Consider the following 23,937-nt stretch of genomic DNA (forward strand, 5'->3'; position numbering starts at 1 on the left):
CACTCCCTGAGGACAGGGGCTTCATCTATTTTCTTCAACTCCGCAGCAAGGGTAGCGCCTGGCACATCATAGGTGCTTAATAAATGGCTGTTGAGGGAAAGGTTGAGAAGGGAAGCCAACAGAAAAGAGAAAGGGGGGAGCTGGAGAGAAGTCATTCCCCAGGTGACATCTCTGGGATGGGGGAGGGGGCACTGGTGAGCTGTCCAAAAGAGTGAAGGGGAATCCAGTGTGCTCGAGACTGGGGGAGGCAGTCCAGCCACGAACAAGCCACTTTCCCCACCTTCAAGGGGCGGACAAGGAACCAGGTATAACAACATAGCGTGACAAGTGCCAGAACGTTACAGGCTATGGAGGCCCAAGGAGCTCAGGGGAGGTTTCCTAGGCTGAGGCTGGAGAGAGAATAGGAGAAGCCGGTGAGAATGGAGGAATGTTCTAGACAGGAGCTGCATGTGCTCAGGCCTGGAGGGGGACAGAGACGATGACTAGAACTGGTTCTGGGATGGGCTGGGCAGAGGATGATGAAGTCCAGCCTGGTTTGAACTGGGAATCCTGCTGCAAAAGAATAGGGACAAGAAAACCCTTCCCAGAGACTTCCGTGGTGGCACAGTGGTTAAGAATCCACCTGCCCATGCAGGGGACACGGGTTCGAGCCCTGGTCCAGGAAGATCCCACATGCCACGGAGCAACCAAGCCTGTGGGCCACAACTACTGAGCCTGCGCTCTAGAGCCCGCAAGCCACAACTACCGAGCCCGCATGCCACAACTACTGAAGCCCGAGCTCCTTGAGCCAGTGCTCTACAACAAGAGAAGCCACCGCAATGAGAAGCCTGGGCACCACAACAAAGAGTAGCCCCCGCGCGCAGCAACAAAGACTCAATGCAGCCAAAAATAAATTAATTAATTAATTTTTTTAAAAAAAAGAAAAAGAAGAAGAAAACCCTTCCCAGCTGTGTTCTACCCGTGTTTGGAAGCTGATACTGCCAGTCAGGCAGTCTATAGAGCACCCGTGATGTGCCAGGCACGGCAGCAGGCACTGGGGACGTGAATGGAAAGACCCAGTCTGCTCTGCGGGAGAATAATCTGTGTCAAAAGTGACAAATATTCTAGAAAGGGAAACTCAGGGCACATGGCAAAACAGAAACGTCTGCAGAAAACTGTCCCTGGAGCCTCCAAGAGCCTTTTCACTCTCTGAAGTCATCACAGAAGAAGGGGCCCTGGAAGGGGGTGGGGGATGCAGCAGGGATGTCTCACCCGCTGCCCTCGCTGGAGCGATTAGGGCAGCAGCCTGGGAAGGAGAAGCCGGCAGCTCCTACTCCTCAGATGGGGGTCTCAAAGGGACAGGAGTGCCACCAAAGCGGCAGATGGAAGGATTCCCGGGAGGCTGGTGGAACCTCACCCTCAGGTGGGCAGGGGCCGAGACCCCGCCAGAGCGCCCCAAGGAGCCTAGGGCGGGCGGTGACGGGGGACAGGTGGCAGGCAGGAAGGCTCTGACACGCCGCGGAGCCGGGCAGATCTGAGCAGGAACTGGCGGTGGCTGCGGAACACACGTGCGAGTTGCGAGCCTGGCGGGGCCGCCCCCCTGCGCGCCCCCGAGGCCGTGGCCGCGGGCCAGGCCGCCCGCTGACACCGTGTTCCCTCGCTCGGAGCATCACGCACACACGCGCTCGGCCCGCGGCGGCCCGGCCTCCGCCGGGAGGAAACGCTAGGGGAGGGCGACATCAATCGGGAAAGAGCAAAGGGGCAAAACACCCAACCCCCGACCGCGCGCACACACAGGCGGAAACCGAAACATAACCCAGAGAGACCCCGGCGGCTACAAGGTCCACGGCGTGCGCAGAGCCTGGACACAGGGAAAGCCCCCAGCCTCAGAGCGGCCAGAGCCGCGAGGCAGGCCAGGCACTGTCTAGGCAGAGCCACGGGCACGTTCGGGAGCGAAAGCCAGCCAGTCCGGAGACCAGGTGGCACGTCCCGGGGTCCCTTCGCCAGGGGTCGGGGCTCCACGGGACTCAGAGCGGCTCACCTAGCGCCTGGATCTCCGTTCCCCCGGCCAGATCCCAATCAGGACAGCCGCGACCAGGGGCGCAGAACGGGCACCCGCCCAGAGCACAAGCTGCTGTCCCTTTGTCCGGACCTCCTGGGCTGCGCCCGCGCGCGGACAGTGGCCCAGGGGGGCGCCCCGACCCGCAGCTCCGGGACGCCCCTCCGCGCCTCCCCGCACCGCGCCGGTAGCGCTCCCGCGGAGGGGCAGGGGAGGGGCGCGGGGCGCTTACCTCTCGGCCCCGAAGTGCCCGGGCGTCTTCCTCCCGGTGTAGCCGCGGGCCGGGGTCCCCGGCAGCAGGAGCGCGACGCAGGCGGCCCGGAGGAGCAGTCCGGCCCACATGACCGGCGGCGGCGGGTCCCCCCGGCTCGGCTAGGCTCTGGCGCCGCGCGCGGGGGAGGGGGTTGCCGGCCCTCGCCCCTCCTCCTGGCGCCGCGGGGAGCGAACCAGCGAGCCCCGAGCTGGCACGCGGAGCCGAGCAGGGGGGCTGGGGACGCCGAGAGGAGGGGCACGGGGCCGCGAGGGGACGCGGCGGACGGCTGGGCGGGGGGTCTCTGGCACCTCGGAACGAAAACACACAAAAGGCAAAGGCGACCGCCCGCCAGCCGGTGGCCATCAGGGGAGGCGCGGAGCCCGGGGCGGGGGCAAAGATCAGGGACCCCTGGGGGCGGGGTTTCGTCCTCGGCCCACACCCCCTGCCCGGGTTTGGGAGTCGGCTTCCTGCGACGGGCTCTGGGCGTCAGACTGAGGCCCGGAGAGGAAAGGGACTCCGGGAACAAGGCTGGAGCAGGAGGCTGCGCGCCCCGGTCATTGCTGGTCTAGGTGGATCCCGAGATGACTGTGCTGTACAACGTGGGACGCTGGGTCGTTTCGCTGCTGAGCACTTCTAGGCCGGCCCCCAGCCTGCCAACAGGTCTGCACCCTAACCCTGGGTGCGCCGGTCAGTGGGTCCACCTGCTCCCTGGTCAGGGGGCACTAGACAGTCTTGAACCCACAGATTCCTCCTTGTCCCCTTCTGCAGCTGCCTCAGGCCACAGTCAGGGATGGTAGGCAGGGAAGTGGTGAGCAGGTGGCGGATGAAAATCAGGATCATCCAGCTGGGAGAAAGCTGAAAGGTTGACTAAATTCTACCTTCAGCTCTGTGCCAGGTACCTTCCCTAGCCGCCTAGACCCCATCAGTCAAGCTTTTGCTTAAACACTTCCAGGGATGAAGACCTATCAAAAGGCAGCCCAATCCAATTTTGAATAACTCCATTTGTTAGGAAGTGTTTTTTCTTCCCGGTTGAATAACCCCAGTTCCTTTGGTTCTACCTCTGCAGTCCCCACTGGGTACCTCAGCCTGTCACTAAGGTCCTTAACACTGGTGGCCACAAATGAACATGGTGTGCCAACAGTGGTCTGGACTCTTGCCTCCTTCCTTCCAGATGCCATACTTCTATCAACACAGTCTAATATTACCTGGCTTTTCTGGCAACCCCATGATGCTGTTAGTTCATAACAAAGTTTACAGTAAAGGGAAGCCTCAGATGCTTTTTGTTGTCATGTCTTTGTTATTAAACACAAGCTACTAAGCCGATCTCCTTACCTTAACCTGTGTGGTTGAGTTTTTGCAGATGTTCACTTTAGGGCTGTTATCTCACCTTGTTAGTTTTGACCCGTCTAAGTAACACATTTTCAACAAGTAGGTTGCCAAAATCCTCCGTTATCTTGAGATGAATGCTACTTCCATATTTATGTCCATTCTGAGTCCTAAGGACCCTCAGGCCATCTTTCCTTTTTATCTCAAACATCCAAAGGTGCACTTTCCCCCTCTGCCGCTCAGACTGCATTCCTGTCACTTACAAAGTACTTCAATGCCCACCTTCAAGGTCCAGAGTCAGAAATCTAGCCCTGAATTATTCAGTAGGGATAAACAAAGCCCTTCCTTCACTTGAGCCCGCAAAATCTATCGCACCACTGCCCTTATCATTCCTACCTAGACCACCACTCAATGTCAAATAGACCACCACTCATTCTTCCTGGCCCTAGAAGCTACCCACAAGTTCTTAACTCATTTACACAGGACAAGGTTCCTTTTACACACCTGTCACTCCTTGTGCCATCTTCTCTCACACTTCCGCACACCTCGGCTTTCTCCATTCTGAACTCGACTACTTTATGGTGCCCCAAGCCCTCCATATCTCACCCCTGTAACTCTGGCAGGCTTTGCTCCATATTGGTCAGTGGGCAGCTGCAATGACTGAGATGCAAGTTTGTGCTTAAAGAAAATCCTCATCTACCCTCAGGAGGAGGAGCTCAGGACATTTAAGACTAAATTCCTACCAGTGAATTTTGAAAGAAACTTTCTAAACAGCCCCTGACATTTCTTTCATTTCCCATTTCTTTGACCTTATGGCATTCACCTTGCTCCTCACATCAAGTTTGTGTCTTTAGTTTGGTTTTCACCATTTTCTGTTTTTCTTATCTTTTGGCTTGTTTGCCCTTGAGGCTTCTCAAAGTTTGGACCCTGAGAGTCGCTCACTTAATATCATTCATCTTCAAGGACTAGTTTGGGTGCTTATTAGTTCCTCAGTGTTTCCTCCCCAGTTCTGTGGCTTGTGGCTTCTCAGTTACAAAAGGGACCCTCCACCGAGGGCGGAGGATTCAAGTTGTTGTTGGCTGTAGAAAGAAGGCCTCTGGCTTGTGACCCTTCCAAATGGTCATGTGATGAGTCAGTGTTTCTATTATTCTCCCAAAGGTCCATTCGTGCAGAGGCCTGGAGTGAGGCGAGCTCATCAGCGCCTACATGGAAAGGAGCCATTCCAGCTGGCTGTAGCAAAGCTCCAAAGGCAACCTTTCACCCTGGGAGAGGTGATTAATGGTTTTAAGAGGGGATGTGGGAGTGTGGCAGTAGAACATCAGTTTCCAAAGGATTGCTGGAATTCAATCCAGAGTGAATATACCCAAGATTGTAGGAAACAAAAAACTGCAAGGACTCCAGTTTCCAAAGTCAAGACTGAAGCCACTGGTTAAGTAATAACCTTCTACTGAACATAGCAGGTCTCCGTGGCTGCAGGTCAGACCACTGAAAAGCATCAGAATAATAATCCCACCACATTGTTTTTCTGACCGTGGCACCTTATAGTCAAATCCTCCCATCTAGGATTAAATTTTTTAAATAATCACAATCTGGAGACCGTTGCTTGCCTGCCTCATTAAAGCTGGTCTCTGGCATGGGGGCAGGCCTTTTCAATTCAAACCATGACTTGAAGAATTCAAATCACAGTGTTGAGTTTCAAGTTCAAACTGTGGTTTTTGAGAGATGATTATTTTTTCCCCTAAGACCCTTATCCTCCACCCTCAGAAACCCCAGGAGAGTAAGGGGAAAAGAACAGTAAAGAAACACAAGGAATGCCTCCAGGGAAGGAAACTCACTCCGGAAGACCCCCAAAGCAGAGATGCTTCCTTGCTCTTTTCCTTCTAAGCTAGAATCTCTCAAAACCACAGTTTGAACTTGAAACCACAATTTTCCTGACACTGTATCAAAGGCTGGTCTTAAAGGAGCCAGCCAATATGCCTGGGATCAACCCTGCTCCACTGTTGGGACAGAGCAGCCTTTATTCCCACTGGATCACTGGTGGAAATATGGGCCCAGACACTCTGACCCACTGAGCTGAAAGAAGACAGGCTCTGTGTGCTGGATAGAAGGGTGAACCCCAAATGTGCCCTACTCCTGTATTTTCAAACCTAAGGCACCAAAGGTTTACTCAATTAAACCAGAAGAAATAAAATCAGAATCCAAAGCCCATGTGGCAACAGGAAGCTGGGCAGTGAATGAGGAGCAGTGCCTGGGGAGCTAGTTGGCTGAATGTTCCATATACAACTGGCTGTAAAATGACATAAGGAAAGGCAGGCCAAGCAACCCCCAGGCCCCGCACATTACTAACACAGGCACCTGGGAATCAAACAATGACTACAGAGTCAAGGGCAACCAAAGACCACTGAATTTCAAAAACCTGACATCCATCATCCTTGGGATCCCACCAAGAGCGATCACCTGACAAAGGAAATGGACAGATGACATTTCACTACTTGAAAGGAATGTTCCAGCAGCAAGGACAAGGGACTGCTACAGTGGCTGTGAAGGAAGGGATGGAGCTTGCAGTAAACTGGGCACAGAGTGACTGGGATGCTGGAGAGCCGAGCAGGGGAAGAAAAGCAGAAACAAATGGATCCTTCTTCTTAGACTCTACTTTATTAGGTAAAACTCAGAAACTAAACCACCAATTCATGTCCCCCCACCTCCTTCCCTCTGAAGAAGGCAGTTCCCCAGAGACAAAAAGGCTGTGGCTTGGAGATCATCCACCATCTGCAGGTTTTATACTCAAGCAGCCCAGTGTCTGGTGGTCAGCCCTCCAGACCAAAGCTCTCAGAGGCAACAGAAGAAAGCAAAGGAAGCTCTCATTTCAAAGACGACGAACCCCTCCCGCCCCTCCTCCCTGCTACCCACAACCTCCCCACACCCCCAACCTAAATAAAAAGATAGTGAGGACAATGCATGAGTGTGGGAGACACACACACACACACGCACACACACCACACACACACACACACACACACACACACATACACAGAGCTTCCTTTCAGCCAAAGAGCTGCAAAATTGCTCCCTGGAAGGACGACAACTGGCTACACCAATCAAGGCTTGGTGGCCCAAGGTGATGGCTGGAATCATGTGAGACTGGTAAAAATCCAGGGAGAAAATATTTCACCTTCAGCCCTTTCCCAGGTCTCCAGCGAACTGGTTTTAGTTCTACAAAATCCCTGTTTCCACACAGGTAGGCCGTGGATTCTAGGGCAGCTGGCCTAGGGAAAGATTTCCCATGGCCAAGAGACAATGGCAGGGGAGGAGGAGGAGAGCAGGCGGGCAAAGCCTTCAGAGAGGGCCTGGGAAAGGGGATTCCTGCCCTCGGCTAATGGATCCGAGTTAACTCCTCCACAACCTTGATCAGGTCATCCGCGGTGGCTTCTCGCTTCATTCCGCTGCCATCATCATACTGCAACGAGGAAGGGGCAGGAGGAGAGGCTGTGAGGGCCGAGAGGGTGCTCTCCCTCCCCTGGGAAAGGGGATGCCCACCACAAGGGAGGCGCCCCATTCTACCACTGCCATGGCAGGGAGGAAGGACTCACAGTCGGAAGCCCACACCTCTCCTTGGGGGTTCAGGTCAGCCAGGTCGGCTGACAGCAAAGCTGCCCGGAGCCTGCCACCCAGTATATACTCCCCCAGAGGCACCATGTCCAGTGGGCAATGCCCCAAACCCCAGCACCATGGAAACTTCTCTTCCCTACAGGATCCTGACCCTGCCCCCTTCCTATGGGTCTGCCAGAGATCCCAGACATGCCCAAATGTGCCCTCGTTGCTAAAGTTACAGTGTTTGGTGCCTGATGGGGGAACCCACAAGCCTCAGCTTTATCTCCTTGCCCTTGGACCCCACCTTCCCGTGTGGGTAGAAGACAACTTGAAAAGGGCCGTTAACACGTGGGGACCGAGTGAGGGGAGGCCCCGGAGTTCTGCCGGCCTCCTGGTATGCCCGGCCCTGCAAGGGACTTGAGAAACTGGCCCAGGGCTAAACCCTGAGCAGCTCACCTGCAGGTTTGCCACAACCTCCTGCATCTTGGGCCGGCTGATGTCCAGGAAACTCTCAATCAAGTCCCCATCGATGAAGCCTGTGGCTGGTTCTGTCTTCCGTTCAGTATGAAAGGATCTCCAGGTGGACAGGTGAGTTAAGGAAAGTGCCAATTATCTGGAAATAAGTACCCTTACTATGAGTCACCCCCACCTCTGCACAAGGTGCACCTCTACACAAGGTGCACAAGACCACAATCTAAAACAATCACCAGGATAAACAGGAAACAACATTTTCAACTAAAAATCACACGGCTTTTGGGACAGTTTTAGAATTTCAAAGACCTATAAGCTATTACCTCATCCAATGGTTCTTAACTGGAGTAATTGTCAAAATAACATTTAAAAAAATACAGGGAATTCCCTGGTGGTCCAGTGGTCAGGACTCTGTGCCTTCAATGCCAAGGGCGTGGGTTCAATCCCTGGTTGGGGAACTAAGATCCTGCAAGCCGTGCAGCAAGGCCAAAACAAATTTAAAAATAAAAAATACAGATTAAAACAAAATACAGATAAGACTCTTAGTTCAGAGCCTGGACGTGTATGGATGGTTTTTTTTTTTTTTACAAGTGCTCCATGTGAACTGGATGCTTGCCTGGGAAGAACCACTCTTTAAGTCTAGCCTTGACCTTCACAGAATAAACTGAGGCTCGGGACTTCCCTGGTGGCACAGTGGTTAAGAATCCGCCTGCCAATGCAGGGGACATGGGTTCGAGCCCTGGTCCGGGAAGATCCCACATGCCGCGGAGCAACTAAGCCCGTGCGCCACAACTACTGAGCCTGCGCTCTAGAGCCCACGAGCCACAACTACTGAGCCCGCGAGCCACAACTACTGAAGCCCACGCGCCTAGAGCCCGTGCTCTTCAACAAGAGAAGCCACCACAATGAGAAGCCCACGCACCGCAACAAAGAGTAGCCCCCGCTCACCACAACTAGAGAAAGCCCGTGCACAGCAATGAAGACCCAATGCAGCCAAAAATAAACAAACAAACAAACAAACAGAGGCTCAGTAAGACAAGAGATGTGCCGGAAGTCCTGCGGGTTGTGGCAAAAACCAACCCATCAGCCTCCCTCCTCCCTGACTCATAGCAGGAGCCCCTCGCCCCTCCCGCCTCCCGCCTCCCTCAGGCTCCTTGTCTCTCTCCCGTAATAAACAAACTTCCAGCAGTACTTGGATCCTAAGTGTCCCACGGGGGCTGATCCTTGGGCTTCTGGAGTTTGCACATTCTTTGCTTTTCCCCTCTTCTTCCGTTAGCCTCTCTAGTGAGGGTCCTCAGATACTACTGCCTCCAACAAGATCTCTGAAAGGATGTTCCGAAGTTGTGATCTAAACTTACGTTTGACAAGCAACACCAGAAAGGCCAGAGGCAGACACATTTCAGGAACAAAAATGTACATTTTCAAGATGAACCAGTGAAGCTGGGTGATAAGTACATGGGGATTCACTACACTGTTCTCTCCACTATTGTGTGTTTGAAATTTTCCATAAGAAAAGGTTTTTTAAAAGCCTGTTCCCCACGGGAACCTAGTCAAGACATTTCCTAAACGGACAGCAGTTTCCAGAGGCTGCTTAGGGTAATGCAGCTCTCTGCCTGGGTCAGAACGTGCTTCCTAGCAAGGGGGCACCTCTGGGAAGGATATAAGGAGTGTTCAATCTTGCCCACACTTTTGATGACTTTATTGAGTCGATTCTGCATGTCCAACAAGAGGTTGTACCAGCTCTCTGACAGTGAGGTCACCAGGCCTGAGGAAGCAAAGGGAACAGGGAGCTGCAGAGCGGGCACTGCCCGCCAAGGGCAGCCCAGGCAGCAGCACGAGGAAGGACGAGCTGGCCACAGGCTCCGCCACGAAACCCTGCTCTTCCTCGTCCCCCAGAACGGGAGCGCTGCTCTCAGGAGGGAGGCCTGCACGGGAGGTGCGCCCCACAGAGGTCACCCTTACCAATCATGCCGTTGACCGTGCCGAAGAGCACCGAGCCCTGTGTAGGGGTGGAGGTCTCGCCCAGATTCTGCATGACCAGAGAGCCGTGGCAAAAGACGTTGACAAATTCGCCCAAGTGGAAGAGCCCAACCTCCTGGAGGTGCTGCCGCTCCTCGTCAGTGGTGGCGGCGCTGCAAGGCAATGCGAGAAACTCACTACCCAGACTTCTGTCCCCCCCCGACGGGGCCCCGACAAGGACTGCGTGCAGCGGACAGATTCCCCGGTGAGCCCACCCGCTCCACAGCAGAGGATCCAGCCTGAAGAGCTCACCTCTGTGGCCTGCCTGTCTCATGGAAACCCTAACCCTCTGTGAAGAGGAGCACCGGAGCCTGAGAGAGGACCCGGCGTCCTCATTCCCGGCAGACCATACCCACAGCTGGTCACTCACCTATCCTTCTGACACACAAACAAGTTAAAGGCATTTTCAGCCCCCAGGAAATTGTCATCATCCAAGATTTCCACAGCACTCATCCAGTTGGGGTTAAAGTCTCGAGCAATCTTAAAAAAGACAAGGTACAAAAGGAAACACAATCAGCAGTTTGCATGGAAGCCATTGCTGGGACTTGGCCAAGAGCCTGCCCTGCCCCGTGTTTAACAACCACCCCTTCAGAGAGATTCTCCCCACAGTCTCTGGCCAACTCAGCCCAGAAACGGAGCCTACTCAGAGCTCACGTTGGGGGTTTCTAAGAACACTTAACGGATGTAGAATGTAGGCTCCAGGGACGACATTTCTGCCCTCACTGGGCTCAATTATCCCTCACCACCAAGAAACACCCTCGGGGTCGCAGCTTAAGGGAGAAGTCTGCCCCCTGCCCCGCTACCTCTTCGAAGTTGCCCTCCATGGGCTTGTAGGCCAGCAGCAGCACCGAGCGCATCAGGTCGCCCACCAGGATGAAGTCGCCCTTGGTCTTCAGGTACAGGGCCATGATGTTGTTGTAGTGGTTGCACTCGGTGCGGAGCTCCTTCTCCGTCGTCCACTCGTAAAGCCGCACCTGGCACAGGCATTGCACTTCTGTCAACTCGAGGGGCCCGAACCCTCCTTAAGCCTCCATCTGCAGCACCATTTACCCAAGTGCAATGTGGGGTGTGAAGTGGTTTGGTGTGGAACTTGCATGAACGTTTTTAATTTCAGTATTATGTATTTATGAAAAATGAAAATAGAATGAGCCCATGAAACTAATAATACAAAGTTTTCCTTTATATAAAAAAATGAGTCAGGGTAAAGAAAAATATTAAGTAAACAGTAACGCAAGTAATACTATGCATGTGACAAGAGATGGTTTTGTGACTGAAGTTTGGTAACTGACGTACAGAAATCGCTCTAGAAATAGAGGATCCATCTCCAATTTCCTGATCAGAAAGGAACAAGATCACCTCCCAACAAACTGCCTCTTCTAACCCCTTCTCAAAACTCATACATTCCTGGCACCTTTTGATATGAACCCAATGAGCAAAGAAAATAGCATGGGAAAGTCCAACAGAAGCTAAAGGTCTCTAAAGCACTAGACTCTGTGGCCACCCCTCCACCTAAAGGGAAAAAAATACCCCTTTTTTCTTCTCCACTGCAATGTTTCTTCAGTTACAACTACAGCTCCAAAAGAATGAAGATGCTTTAGAATCAGCAGACAGATGAACAGATACTCAGCACAGCCCAGCCCTGGCAGACCCTTCAGGGTCCAGGCAGCCCCACCCATGGCCTCTGCACATACAGACACTCTGGACAGAATATATTAAGCCATGATTTCTCGAGATGTGTCCAAAGGATCCTAGCTCCACAGGTATGCACTCCAAGAGTCATTCGTAATAATTACAATGGCTACCACACCTCCATCGGCAGGGTTAAGGGAGCCCAGAACACCCCAGACTGGGGTAAGCCCAGCCTGGCTGGGCCTCCAGTCCTCCAAGAGTGGAGTAAAGTAGAGGCCAAGAGCTCCACACGCTCCTGGGAACACACCCCACACACCCCTCTTCATACTCCCAGCCTCCCTTTCTGCCGTGGAGGTAGTCAGGACCAAGGTCAGACACCACCACTCTCAACCCAACAGGTCCTAGGTCCCCACTGTCCAATATGGTAGCCACTAGCCACATGGCTACAAACACCTGAAATGTGGCAAGCCCAAACTGAGATGTGCTTTAAGTGTAAACTACACACGAGATGTGGAAGTCTTAGTATGAAAAAAATGTAAAATATCTCACTAATAATTTTTTATATTGATTACATGTTGAAGTAACACTTTAGATGTCCTGGGTTCAATAAAATACATTACTAAAATTAATTTCACCTACTTTGAACTTTTATTCACGTGGCTACTAGAAAGTTTAAAATTACACATGTGGCTCCTATATTTCTATTACACAGCAACGGGCGTCTTATAATCTGACCCCCCCCACTTCCTGCATCTGCTCACGGTACCCTCTGGAATACATGCTCGCTACTCACAGGCAGCCTGCTCTCTAGCCGATCCCTTGTCAGTCTAACTGAAACGTGGGTCTTTCAAAAGGGTTCTGTGGCCCTCTCAACTGGGCTATTCTCTCTCCCACTGTCCCTCGTACCACTGGGACTGCAGGGAGGACACCCTTCCATGCACCCTGCCTGCCTCCTAAACATGCCAGTTCTCAAGTTCACACCACCAAACAACTGCCCCACTGTCACATCTCCACCCCCACGCCGTCACTCTCTCCTAACATAACACCCCGGTAATTCTTAGTGACTTTAATGTTCACAGAGAAGATCCAATACCCTGATCTCTGTCCTTTTCTGACCCCCTCTTCCCCACCTACCTTGTCCATTCCTATGGTCACCCCTTAAGAGCCTGTCATTAAAAATAACTCCAGAATCTTTTGTCCCCAGTTTTACTGCTTCTCAGATGCCCAGAGTCCATCACCACAATCCTCGTCTTATGGATTCTCCACTCCCTTGCCCCTCTCTCCCTCGATCATGCTCACCCAACAAAAACAGACTTTGGTAAAATTCTAATTTTCAACTACAAGCTGAGGAAAAACCACCAACCAGCATGACTGGTCTCATTTTAAATTCATACCTCCTCCAGTCTCCTCAAAACTCTAATACCATGGGCTTCTCTGGTGGTGCAGTGGTTAAGAATCCACCTGCGATTGCAGGGGACACGAGTTCAAGCCCTGGTCCGGGAAGATCCCACATGCCGTGGAGCAACTAAGCCTGTGCGCCACAACTACTGAGCCTGAGCTCTAGAGCCCACAAGCCACAACTACTGAAACCCGGGCACCTAGAGCCCATGCTCTGCAACAAGAGAAGCCACCACAATGAGAAGCCCACGCACCGCAACAAAGAGTAGCCTTCGCTCGGCTCGCCGCAACTAGAGAAAGCCTGCGCGTAGCAACGAAGACCCAACACAGCCAAAAATAAATAAATAAACAAAAACTCTAATACCTCCTCTTCCAACCTTCCTCTCAGCTACTTCACAGAAGATGGACACAACCGAAGGAGGATTTCCACCTGCTTCCACCATCTGAAGCCAACACTGTGCATTAGAGCCCCCTTAGCTACTCAAAACATGGCTCCAGCAACTCTCCTTTAATGGACCATTGCCATCAGCTAGAAATGTGCAGCAGTATTTCCTAACTTAAAAAATTAAAAACTCTCTTGTGCTGACATTCCCCTGTAGCTACCCTATTACTCTCTTCTTTACTGCAAAACTCCTGGAAAGGGTTTCCTAATCCTAGCTGTCCTCGCCTCCTCGTCCTGGTTGAACCCTCTTCAGTCAGGTTCCATCCCCACCACTCAACCAAAAGAGCTAAACCAATGGCCATTTCTCGATCCTTATGTTACCTGACCCACCGACAGCACTTGCAGTTTATCACTTCCCTCCTGCTTCAAATACTTTCTTTCCATGGCTTCCAGAACACTTTTCTTGGTTCCTCTCCTACTTCACTAGGCACCTCCTCTCTGTTTGGCTGGATCTTCCTTCTCGCCCCAACTTTGAAAGGCTGGAGGGCCCCAGGGCTCAGTCTTCAGATCTCTCCTCTACCCACTCTCAGCAGGTAGGTGATCTCAGGTGATCTCCGCCACTCTCAGCTTTACATGCCACCTAATAACTGCCACCTGGTATCTCCAGTCTGCTTCTTGCTAGAACCCATACCTCTCTCATCCACCTACCTACCTGACATCTCCACTGAGATGACTACTGAAACTTAGCATTTTCAAAACCAAACCTCTGGTTTCCCCACTGCAACATAAGAAGAAGTATACATTTGGTCTCTGCCCCCTGTTCCTGACATAAAACTCCTAAAACCTTTGTAATTTCCTAATAGGAATGTTTTACACAGAGCTCCTAAATCCCCTGGAATTTCCTAGGTGATAGGAGTCTTTTGTTCTAATGATGCAATTCTTGGTGGTTCCTGGATAGCTACAGGATGGGGGATGGTCACCAGAAAGACCAAGCCATGAACAGAAGCTTGGAACTTTCAGCCCCACCCCCATTCTCCAGGGAAGAAAGAGGGGCTGGAGATTGAATTAATGATGGATCATGCCTATATACAGAAGCAGCTATAAAAATCCCTAAACTATGGGGTTCAGAGAGCTCTTGGGTTGGTGAATACAGCCACATCCTGGGAGGGTAGTGCATTCCAACTCCACGAAGACAGAAGTTCCTGCCCGCAGGACCCTTTTGGACCTTGCCCTACATACCTCTCCATCTGGCTGTTAATTTGTATCCTTTATAAAATCCTTTGTAATATGCCACCAAATATAAGTAAACATTTCAAATTTTGTGAGCCCTTCCAACAAATTTTCAAACCTAAGGGGGGTGGGGAATTTGGGGAACCCCTGACTTTGTACCAAGTCAGACAGAAGTTTGGGGACCACTTGGGACTGGGGTTTGAAGTAAGGACAGTCTTGTGGGACTGAGCCCTTAAACCCGTGAGGTCTGACACTAACGCTGGGTGGCTAATATCAGAATTCAATTAAATTATAGGACGCCTGGTTGGAAAACGGGTTGGTATAGGGATTAAAAACCCCATACATATGGTGTCAGAAGTGTTGTGAGTAAAGAAACAGTTTTCCTTTCCCCTCCAAACCTGCTCCACTCACAATCTCCCCCCATCAGTACAGAGCAACACCATCTTTGTTACTCAGGCCAAAACTCTTGGCCCTTTATTCCCTTCTCACGCCTCATCTTCAATCCATCACCAGAGCCCCTCAATACTAACATCTGCAGAATCTGACTACCTTTCACCTCCTCTATCAGCACCCTGCTCCCATCAACCACCAACTGCTATCTGGATCATCACCAGAGCCTCCTAACTGATCTCACTGCCTCTACCCTTGATCCCCTACGACCTTTTCCAGCATGCGCAACGAGCTTTTCGAAATATAACTACAGTCATGTCACTCATTCGCTCGAACCCTCTAGAGGTCTCCATCACCCTCAGAGTAAAACCCAAAGTCCTTACACACTCGGCCTATCAGGTTCCACAAGTGCTGGCCCTCTGCTGCCTCTCGGACTCATCTCCCGGCACCCAGCAGCGCCCACCCACGCAGAGCTCAGGCTGGCCCCGGACTCCTGGCACTTGTCTTCTCCCAGACCGAGGCATGGCTTGCTCCCTCCCTTCCTTCAGGAACCTGCCCGAATGCCACTGCATAAACAAGACCCTCCTGGCCACAGGACAAAACAGCGCCACCTGCCATGCTTGCTCTGGTACTCCTTCGGCTTCTTGTCCCGTTTTTATTTCTCACCATGTATTTCTCATGGTCCTGGGTACACATATGTATTCTATTTGCTCACTGGCCCCAGAAGGCTAGCTCTTTGTCCATTCCGTCTACTGCTACATCCCAACTACCAAAACAGTGCCTGGTATACTGCAAGCGTTCAGTTAATATTTCTTGAATGAATGTTGATCTAACGTATTTAAATAACGTCTCTCTACTCTGGATCTTCTCAGAACCTTTAATATGATAAGATGCACCATGAAGCTTCTAAGAAGAGGATACAGGATACAGCAGTTCCCAAATGTATTTGACCATGAAACTCATTTTTTTTTGCAAGGGAGGAGGTGGGGTCATGCCAGAAGCAAAGTGGCACATTTCACAGGCCTAGTATTTCAGGGACGTACTCAGGATAATGCGGTTTGGCTCATTTTGTTCCACACAGATGAAATATTCTCACGTCACGACACATTCTAAGCGCAGGGACCACAGCTCTTACCCCTTTCTCAATTCCCGCAGCGCTTAGGATGATACGATTGGGCTTCACATAACCAAATCTGCTGTCCGGTCCAACCCCAGCTCCCCATATTCCCAACCCCATCCTCCATACTCACTACTTCGTTATCCTTAAAATCGTGATACACGTGCAGCTTCAAGAAATACAAGGGAAACATGTTCTGTGGACAGTGGTGTGAGGCCTAAGGCATGACACCAGTGGGAGGGGCCTCACCGTGCTGTTGATGCTGGCTAACAACTTCCCGTTAAATTCCACCATAGAGTACACAGCCCCTTTCACCTCCTTTTCAGCCACAGTCTGTAGTTTTCCTGGGGGAAAAAAGATACTCTTAAGTCTCCTTTACGAGCCCACGCTTTAACTAATCAAAAGAATCCCATGCTTCCCCTCTGGCTCTAATTCCTGCCCCCAAAACCACTCATCTGAAAGCAGGAAATACAGAGTCAGTATACACTGGGGTTAACCACCACTGGAAGTGTGAACCCCAAATGTGCAGTGATTCTACACATCATTGAGGATGTGTCTCCCACCCTGAGACTCCAGATCTCTCTCTCAAGATGGAGACCAAATTCCATCTCAGCCACCTAATCTGAGATTTCGGGGCTGACAGCTAGTCTTTAGAACCATCTTGAGTAGGAGAGATGAGAAAAGATGTAGAAATGAACGCAAAGTGCTGACGCTGGGAAGAGGACCTTAAAGGCTGAGCAGCCAAGTGGGAAACACACCTAGGATTCCTACTAGGATTCCTAACTCTCGTTCTGGTCGGCAGGTTCTCTTATTCATAGTTCACCTCTCCCCGCTGTTCCTTCCTTTCAAAGAGTAAAAAAGGAAGAAACACGTGCTAGATTTTATTTGTGCCTCTGCTCACATACTCCAAAACTCATTCAGATCATCAAGAGCTTAAGAGAAACATCGTGAGTCTCACGTCACAGCAATTAACCCAAGTTCTTCTGCGTAACTGAGACTGAAACCTAAAAGAGTCTGCTTACTTTCCCAGTTCCAAATCTCTCAAAAGCCGGAGACTGCGTCTGCTTACCATCTGAATACTGAAAGACCACAATACGACCCTGCTTGGGCTCCGCCTCTTCAGGGTACACCATGGCCGTGCCCACGATGAAGTACGTGTTGGGGTCTTTGCCCAACCTGCAGGAGACCAGGCTGAGGGCGTACTCGTTCTGCAGGAACTGGTGGGCGTGGAGCACTAGAAGGGAGGAGAAGAGACGCGACTGGCTGACAACTCCCATGCAAGCACGCTTCTGTACTTCTGTGAGGCCCACAGCTCAGCTCGAAGTAGATCTGCCTCCTGCTGTTCCTGTCTCCTCACCAATCTATTCTGACCTGAGGAGGCCCAGCACTCTGGACTCATGGCCAACTCAGAGGCCCCACCCCTTTCTGCTCCTCCTAGGATGGTCTGCCAGTGTCTATCAAATTCTGGAATACAGCAGAGCCCAGAAGAGCCTAGCTTAGGGAGGACGTACATACAAAATGACAGAAAGAGCTCATTTGCACCTTCAAAGGTGTGCTGGTCAATGATAAGGAGGTTATGCACCTCCACCTCTTCTCCAAAGGAGGTCTCGTGAGGGGCTGTGCTGCTGGAGAACAGCTTGCTGGAGCTGACGCTGCTGGACAGGGCCTGGGAACAGAGAGAACACACAGCACCCCTCTCAGAAGCAGAACGGGTGCCGGGAACAACAGAGTGAGCATCAGGCAGGATCAGGGAACAGTGGCTGAGTCTGAACGAGGAAACCTTAAGGCTGGCCGCTTGCATGGAGCCTAAAGAACAGAGGGCTTCCAAGAGGACTCAGGGACCAAGGCTAAGGATCCAAGTTCCATATGGTATTGACATAGCAATCCAAAACACCGCCAGAATCCAAGGGCATTAGAGAGCACTAACACAGTGATGCTACGACAAGCGAGAAACTCAGGCGCCCTAGTAAAGTGACAGGCTTCCACCTCTCTCAGTGGGAAGAGCAGGAGAGCACTGCAAATAAAAAGAAAAATGTAAAGACCTTCTACTCTGGATTAAGGGAAGAAGCCATACCACAGATGTCTGCGAGCAAGGAAGGCAGAGAATACGTGGAATAAAATGATCAGCTAACATCTCCATTGGGTCTGTGATGTGCGGCCCCATACTGTCCCACTATTACCATTTTGCAGATGAGAAAACTGAAGTTGCCCAAGGTCACGCAGCTAGCAATAAGCTTCGGAGCCAATGCTGTCAGACTCCAAATCCCATGCTCTTACCTATTATACTGCACTGTTACCAATACCCTACACAAAGCACCCAAACTGATGTTAAGAGAAAAGGAATTATTCATCAGGCAAGGCTACCAAGTAGCAAAATCACTGACAGCCACGCTTACTCAAAGTTCTTCTCAAGCCTCTAATGAAGGGGCCAAATCCAGCTCACTGCCTGTTTTTATAAAGTTTTATTGGGGACTTCCCTGGTGGCGCAGTGGTTAAGACTCCGTGCTCCCAATGCAGGGGGCCTGGGTTTGATCCCTGGTCAGGGAACTAGATCCTACACGCATGCCTCAACTAAGGAGCCCGCAAGCCGCAACCAAAGGAGCCCTCAAACCGCAACTAAGGAGCCTGTCTGCTGCAACTAAGACCGAGGGCAACCAAATAAATAAATAAATAAATTTTTTTTTTTTTTTTTTAAATAAAGTTTTGGGACTTCCCTCGTGGCGCAGTGGTTAAGAATCCGCCTGACAATGCAAGGGACACAGGTTTGATCCCTGGTCCAGGAAGATCCCACATACCGCGGAACAACTAAGCCCGTGCGCCACAACTACTGAGCCTGCGCTCTAGAGCCTGTGCTCCGCAACAAGAGAAGCCACCGCAATAAGAAGCCCATGCACCACAACGAAGAGTAGCCCCCGCTCACCTCAGCTAGAGAAAGCCCGTGCACAGCAATGAAGACCCAATGCAGCCAAAAATAAATTAATTAATTAAAATTTTTTTTCTTAAATAAATAAATAATAAAGTTTTATTGGAACCCAGCTATGCCTACCTGTTGTCTATGGCTGCCTTTGTAATGGCAGAGTTGAGTAGTTGTGACTGAGATCATATGACCTGCAAAGCCAGAACTATTTACTAGCTGAGCCTTTACAGAACAGTTTGCCCCGCTCTCACACCATCTTTCTTTGTCCACTGCCCTCACCTGGGTGCTGGCGCTGGGCCTCAGAGCAGTTGTGCCCCCACTCGTGTCCTGGACTTCAATACGGCTGGAGAGGACCCCAAAGCACTGGGACACCTCCTGGTAACAGATCTTCCTGTAGAACAAGTACAGAGCAACAGGGCCCCCTCAGGAGAAGTCTGAGGCGCTCCACACCAACCCCCAGGGCACCCCTGCCCCTGCAGCTCCCCTACCCTGCCCTCACCTGGGAGATTCGTAGAGGGGAACTGTACGAATGTGCAGCTTCTGGATCTCATCAATGGTGCCAATGGTGAGGGTGCTGTTGTTGGCCAGTGCCAGGCTGGAAAGAAGGTTCTGGGTTTAGACTGAGTAGACCCAAGATAGGAAAGGATTCTACGAGGCAACTCCATAAGGGGAAGGAAAACAAGGCAGAATTACACTAGCTTACCCCAGGGTAGTGGTTCTCAACTATGACTCTATGCTAAAACGCACCTGGGGAACATGCCTGGTCCTGCCCCTGAGATTTTCCTATTTAATTGGTCTGGTTGGGCCTACGCTGAGATTTTTAACAGCTAACAATTTAATACTAAAGCATTCGAATATAGAACAGTGATGCTCAAACTATCAAACCATGCTGTAATCAGAATCAGCTAGGAGGCTTGTTAAACTGGACTGCTGGGCTTCCCTGGTGGCGCACTGGTTGAGAATCCGCCTGCCAACGCAGGGGACACGGGTTCGAGCCCTGGTCCGGGAGGATCCCACATGCCGCGGAGCGACTGGGCCTGTGAGCCACAACTACTGAGCCTGCGCGTCTGGAGCCTGTGCTCTGCAACAAGAGAGGCCGCGACAGTGAGAGGCCCGCGCACCGCGATGAAGAGTGGCCCCCACTTGCCACAACTGGAGAGAGCCCTCGCACAGAAACGAAGACCCAACACAGCCAAAAATAAATAATAAAAATTAAAAAAAAAAAAAAAAAAACAACAACTGGACTGCTGGGCCCAACCCTGGAGTTTCTGATTCAGTGGATCCACGGGTGAGGCCTGAGAATTCACATTTCTAATGCGTTCCCAGGTAGTGCTGTGGCTGCCACGAGGAGCCACACTTTGAGAAACCCTGCCCCAGGGGTTTACATAAAGATCTCTGCGTCAGGGGTTCTGAAACTTGACTGATCATTTGAATCGCCTACGAGGTTTTCTAAAAATATAGATTCAGATCTAGGGCTCAACCCTAGATCCACTAAATCAAACTCTAAGAAGGATTCAAAAACAATTCTGTACATTTAAAAAGGCTTCCAAGGTGTTTCTACTGCATAGCCAAGATTTGCAAACCTCTGCTCTATACTTCCCATCTCAGCTGGTCACTGCCTCTGTCACTGGGAAAGGGCTGGAGGGGGAGGGTCTGAGGAAAACAACACGATGTCCTCACTCCTGGCTCTTGCTGAGGAAAGAAAAAGAGGCTCACCTGTCAGGGTAGCCATCTGAGTTGAGGGGACACATGTAGTTCACCTCCTTGAGGTTGACATTGGAGAAGACCAATTTGTGGTTGCTGCTGTAGATGACAGTGGGGCGGTCAGAGCAAGCAAAGACGTTGGTGGTAGAAAGAGAACGGAAAGTCCTCAATACGGTGGGCTGTGTGCCCAGAGTCACCTTCTTACGGTCGCTCAACAGGCCTACAGAAAGAACGGCATCCGGAGAAAAAAGGAAAGAAACGAAACAGGACACACAGCTAGATTGTGAAGCTTCAAAAGTAGCACCCTGAGGCTAAGAACTCTGCCAACTCCAATACTCCAGATTTTCCGAAGAGCCCCTCATTCGAAGTGCTAGTCTCACCTGTCTCAATGTTGAGCCCAAAGTAGAAAAGCGCCCCATCTCCCAAGGCACAAAGGAGGTAGTGGCTACTCTCAAAGGTGGTCATCAGGATAGAACGAGGAATGATCTCTGTGGGAAAGAGGTACATTAAGTTCTTGTTCCAAATTCTGATTCTGATCCCAACCCACGTCCTTAAAAGAAACACACCTCCACCCAGCATCTCTTTGTGCAGTAGCTCAAAAGAGGGCAGCTTCGCGATTCGGGCTGAGATGTCTGTCCAGAGACCAATAGCACAAAGAGGGGACATTCCATTGCTGTCCCCTAAAGGGGTGATGTCCAAGCAGGCCACTTCGTGTTCCATCTCTGTGTGGCTGAACAAGGAAGAATATGGCAGAGGGAAGGAATCCAAGGATCAAAGAAGTCCCAGAGAACAGGGAGGGCAAAAAGAGCAGATAAACACACACCTGATCTGTCGGAGCTCCTGAGGATGGATCTGCAGGTAGTAGAGGGCCCTTCCCACGGCTACCACTACCTGGCTGCTATTGCAGGAAGCCACACTGATGTTCTTGCCCTGAGGCTCCTTCCACTCACTGACGAGAGCTTTGGGATCTTGAGAGACCAACCTCACAGATGCTGAAGTGATCTAGAGAAAGAAGAGCAATGTCTCCAAGCCCCTGCAGGGATCTATACAGGGGTGAGAAGGTGGTAAACACTGCCCTGGTGGAACCCTAAGAATAAGCTCCTCTGCCATATAGATATATTTTTCCAAAGTTCTGCAATGATTAACTACATGAAGGTGTCATTTTTAGCTGAAGCCCTGAAGAAGACTGGCTTCAGGCAGCTTACAGCTTACATACCTACAGGCAGAAAAAGAGAAGGCCTGTTTCTCTCTGAGTAAGGCTTGGGTAACACACCCTATGGAAAGGTATCGATGGAGTAAGACCTACAACTACAAGTCTAGCTGTTTTTCTCAACCCAAAAATCAGACCTCTAAAATATCCAAGTTCTGGGAATTCCCCAGTGGTCCAGTGGTTAGGACTCCGCGCTTTCACTGCCGAGGGCGCGGGTTCAATCCCTGGTCAGGGAACTAAGATCCTGCAAGCCACGCGGCACAGCCAAAAAAAATAAAATAAAATAAATAAAATATACAAAATATACAAGTTCTTTACTATGTATGAATACCTTTTATACATTTATTTCATCACTGAAATAAAACAAAAAGCAGGTTGATAACACTATTACGTATCAATACACCTTACTTATCAAAATTGAGTTTCTACTTAAAGAGGAAAGCCCTTTAGAATTATAAACACCATGGGGGATACAGAAACACTACAAGCTATTATTCATACTAATGAACTACAATGGGATTACATAATACTTCAAAGGGTTATTAGTCTTTCCATTTGGTAAAGAAGCCCATCATTGTAGAGAACAAACGTATGGACACCAAGAGGGGACAGTGGCGGGGGGTGGGTGGTGGTGGGATGAATTGGGAGATTGGGATTGACACATATACAATAATATATATAAAACAGATAACTAATAAGAACCTGCTGTATAAAAAAAATAAAATAAAATTTAAAAAAAAAAGACATCACTATAAAGACAAGCCTCAAAAAAAAAAAAAAAAAAAGTATATGAGAAGGCTCATTTAGAGGGTTAGAAAGAAAGTTAGAAAAGAGGGAAGTGGACAGAAGCTCAGGAAGGACACATCTCAAGAAAGAGGCAGCAGCTACTGGAATGTGCACCCAATTTAGTAGGAGAGGTCATATCGGGCAGCCTGCAGTGAAGACAGAAGGAAGACAGCCAGTGTAGACAGACTTTTTTGATTCCAGAATCTAGATGAAAACGGAGATGGGGCAATAGCTGGAGGGAAGTCCTGGGGTCTAGAAGGTATTTTTTTATTTTTTTAAGGCCAGCAAGGTCTACGTGTAATTCAAAGCTAGAGGAGCCAAAGGGGGAGGGGTGGTTGTCTTCAAGCCCCAGTGCAGGGTCTAGAGGACCAAGGACAGGGTGTGATGCCAAGCCGAGGCTGCAGGATCACAGCTCTGAGAAAGGAAAGGCTCTAGTTTGGGAGAGATCAGAAAGCAGAACTCTGGTTTCATACACAGAAAATGTGGTCCTTTTGATGGCTGAACAAAGGTGTTTCAGAAGCTTCAATGGGGAAGACTAAAGATTTTAATTAAAAACCTAATACTGCCCTTGAAAAAAAAAGAAGAAACTCATCATTAGTAATAATTGGGCTGGTATAAAATAGGAAATCAGCTTTTGAAGGGTCTGGTCTAGTGTAAATTATAAAATCAGGGCAGCTGCATAATTCTGAAAATCAAAAAAAAAAAAAAAAAAGGAAAGCCCTTTAACAACAGATATGTGAGTTGGGGCCAGTATTCAGGCCACCAGTTAGAAAACACTGACAAAGCGATGAGTCAGTAACTGGGCACTTCCCACATTTGTTCAACAAACTGACAGAAGCTTCCCTCTGGTTTTTACCAAAACCACCACTGCCTGTTGCCTAAAAGGAAGACCAAGAGGATAAAAAGATAGAGACAGTTCAATAGTCCTCAGGCCCTCAAGTGCTATACCTGCCACAGGCAAATCACTGACTCTGCTCAGTGTGGAGAACGGCTCAAAAGGTGAGGAGGGTGTGCAAAAAACCAAGAGCATCATGGTCACTCCAAACTTAAAAAGACCGCCAGGCGTTGAGAGGTGCGAAGAAATCAGGCTCTCACAGCTAACAAAAGTGCCAAAAGGCTATATGCCCCCCATATCACAGAAAGATTTAAAAAATAAGGATCTGAACAGAGTTAGAACTCTGATTATAATAATTAGTACCTTGTAAGTGCTGCCAAAAGTCATATATGGACGGTAGCCTATGACTAGTTTTTTTTCTTCTTTGTGCTTTTCAGTATTCTCCAAATAAGTATATACTAACTACTACTATAACATGGGGAAAAAATGTGCCTCAGAAGACAGGATGTAATTAGTGTGAAAATGATATCCCCCTGCCCACTCCCCAAAAAATATATATATAATGATCCCATCCATAAAAGAAAATGTGAATAAACACAATATACAGTCATCCCTCAGTATCTGCAGGGGACGGGTTCCAG

At 50.2% G+C, this 23,937-nt stretch overlaps 2 protein-coding genes across 5 annotated transcripts in view; both read right to left on the reverse strand.

The window, feature by feature from the left end:
- VWCE (von Willebrand factor C and EGF domains) overlaps nucleotides 1-2,410 on the reverse strand; it is a 29,331-nt gene extending 26,921 nt beyond the window's left edge. For all 4 annotated transcript variants that reach the window (XM_059929749.1, XM_059929747.1, XM_059929745.1 and 1 more), the window contains exon 1: nucleotides 2,271-2,410. In XM_059929749.1, the coding sequence (XP_059785732.1) occupies nucleotides 2,271-2,380 (110 nt within the window). In that variant the 5' untranslated portion in view covers nucleotides 2,381-2,410. The remainder of the gene's footprint in view (nucleotides 1-2,270) is intronic.
- Nucleotides 2,411-6,250: 3,840 nt separating this feature from the next.
- Nucleotides 6,251-23,937, reverse strand: part of DDB1 (damage specific DNA binding protein 1) — a 31,296-nt gene continuing 13,609 nt past the window's right edge. The window contains exons 13-27 of the mRNA XM_059931691.1: nucleotides 21,289-21,467; nucleotides 21,032-21,195; nucleotides 20,846-20,953; nucleotides 20,478-20,685; nucleotides 19,261-19,356; nucleotides 19,041-19,152; nucleotides 17,387-17,510; nucleotides 16,914-17,078; nucleotides 16,094-16,188; nucleotides 10,502-10,672; nucleotides 10,069-10,178; nucleotides 9,642-9,811; nucleotides 9,342-9,444; nucleotides 7,665-7,788; nucleotides 6,251-7,074 (exon numbers count right to left, since the gene is read on the reverse strand). Of these exons, the coding sequence (XP_059787674.1) occupies nucleotides 6,991-7,074; nucleotides 7,665-7,788; nucleotides 9,342-9,444; nucleotides 9,642-9,811; nucleotides 10,069-10,178; nucleotides 10,502-10,672; nucleotides 16,094-16,188; nucleotides 16,914-17,078; nucleotides 17,387-17,510; nucleotides 19,041-19,152; nucleotides 19,261-19,356; nucleotides 20,478-20,685; nucleotides 20,846-20,953; nucleotides 21,032-21,195; nucleotides 21,289-21,467 (2,013 nt within the window). The 3' untranslated portion in view covers nucleotides 6,251-6,990. The remainder of the gene's footprint in view (nucleotides 7,075-7,664; nucleotides 7,789-9,341; nucleotides 9,445-9,641; nucleotides 9,812-10,068; nucleotides 10,179-10,501; nucleotides 10,673-16,093; nucleotides 16,189-16,913; nucleotides 17,079-17,386; nucleotides 17,511-19,040; nucleotides 19,153-19,260; nucleotides 19,357-20,477; nucleotides 20,686-20,845; nucleotides 20,954-21,031; nucleotides 21,196-21,288; nucleotides 21,468-23,937) is intronic.

Source organism: Balaenoptera ricei, chromosome 8 (genome assembly GCF_028023285.1).
Source record: "Balaenoptera ricei isolate mBalRic1 chromosome 8, mBalRic1.hap2, whole genome shotgun sequence".
NCBI classification, from domain to species: Eukaryota; Metazoa; Chordata; class Mammalia; order Artiodactyla; family Balaenopteridae; genus Balaenoptera; species Balaenoptera ricei.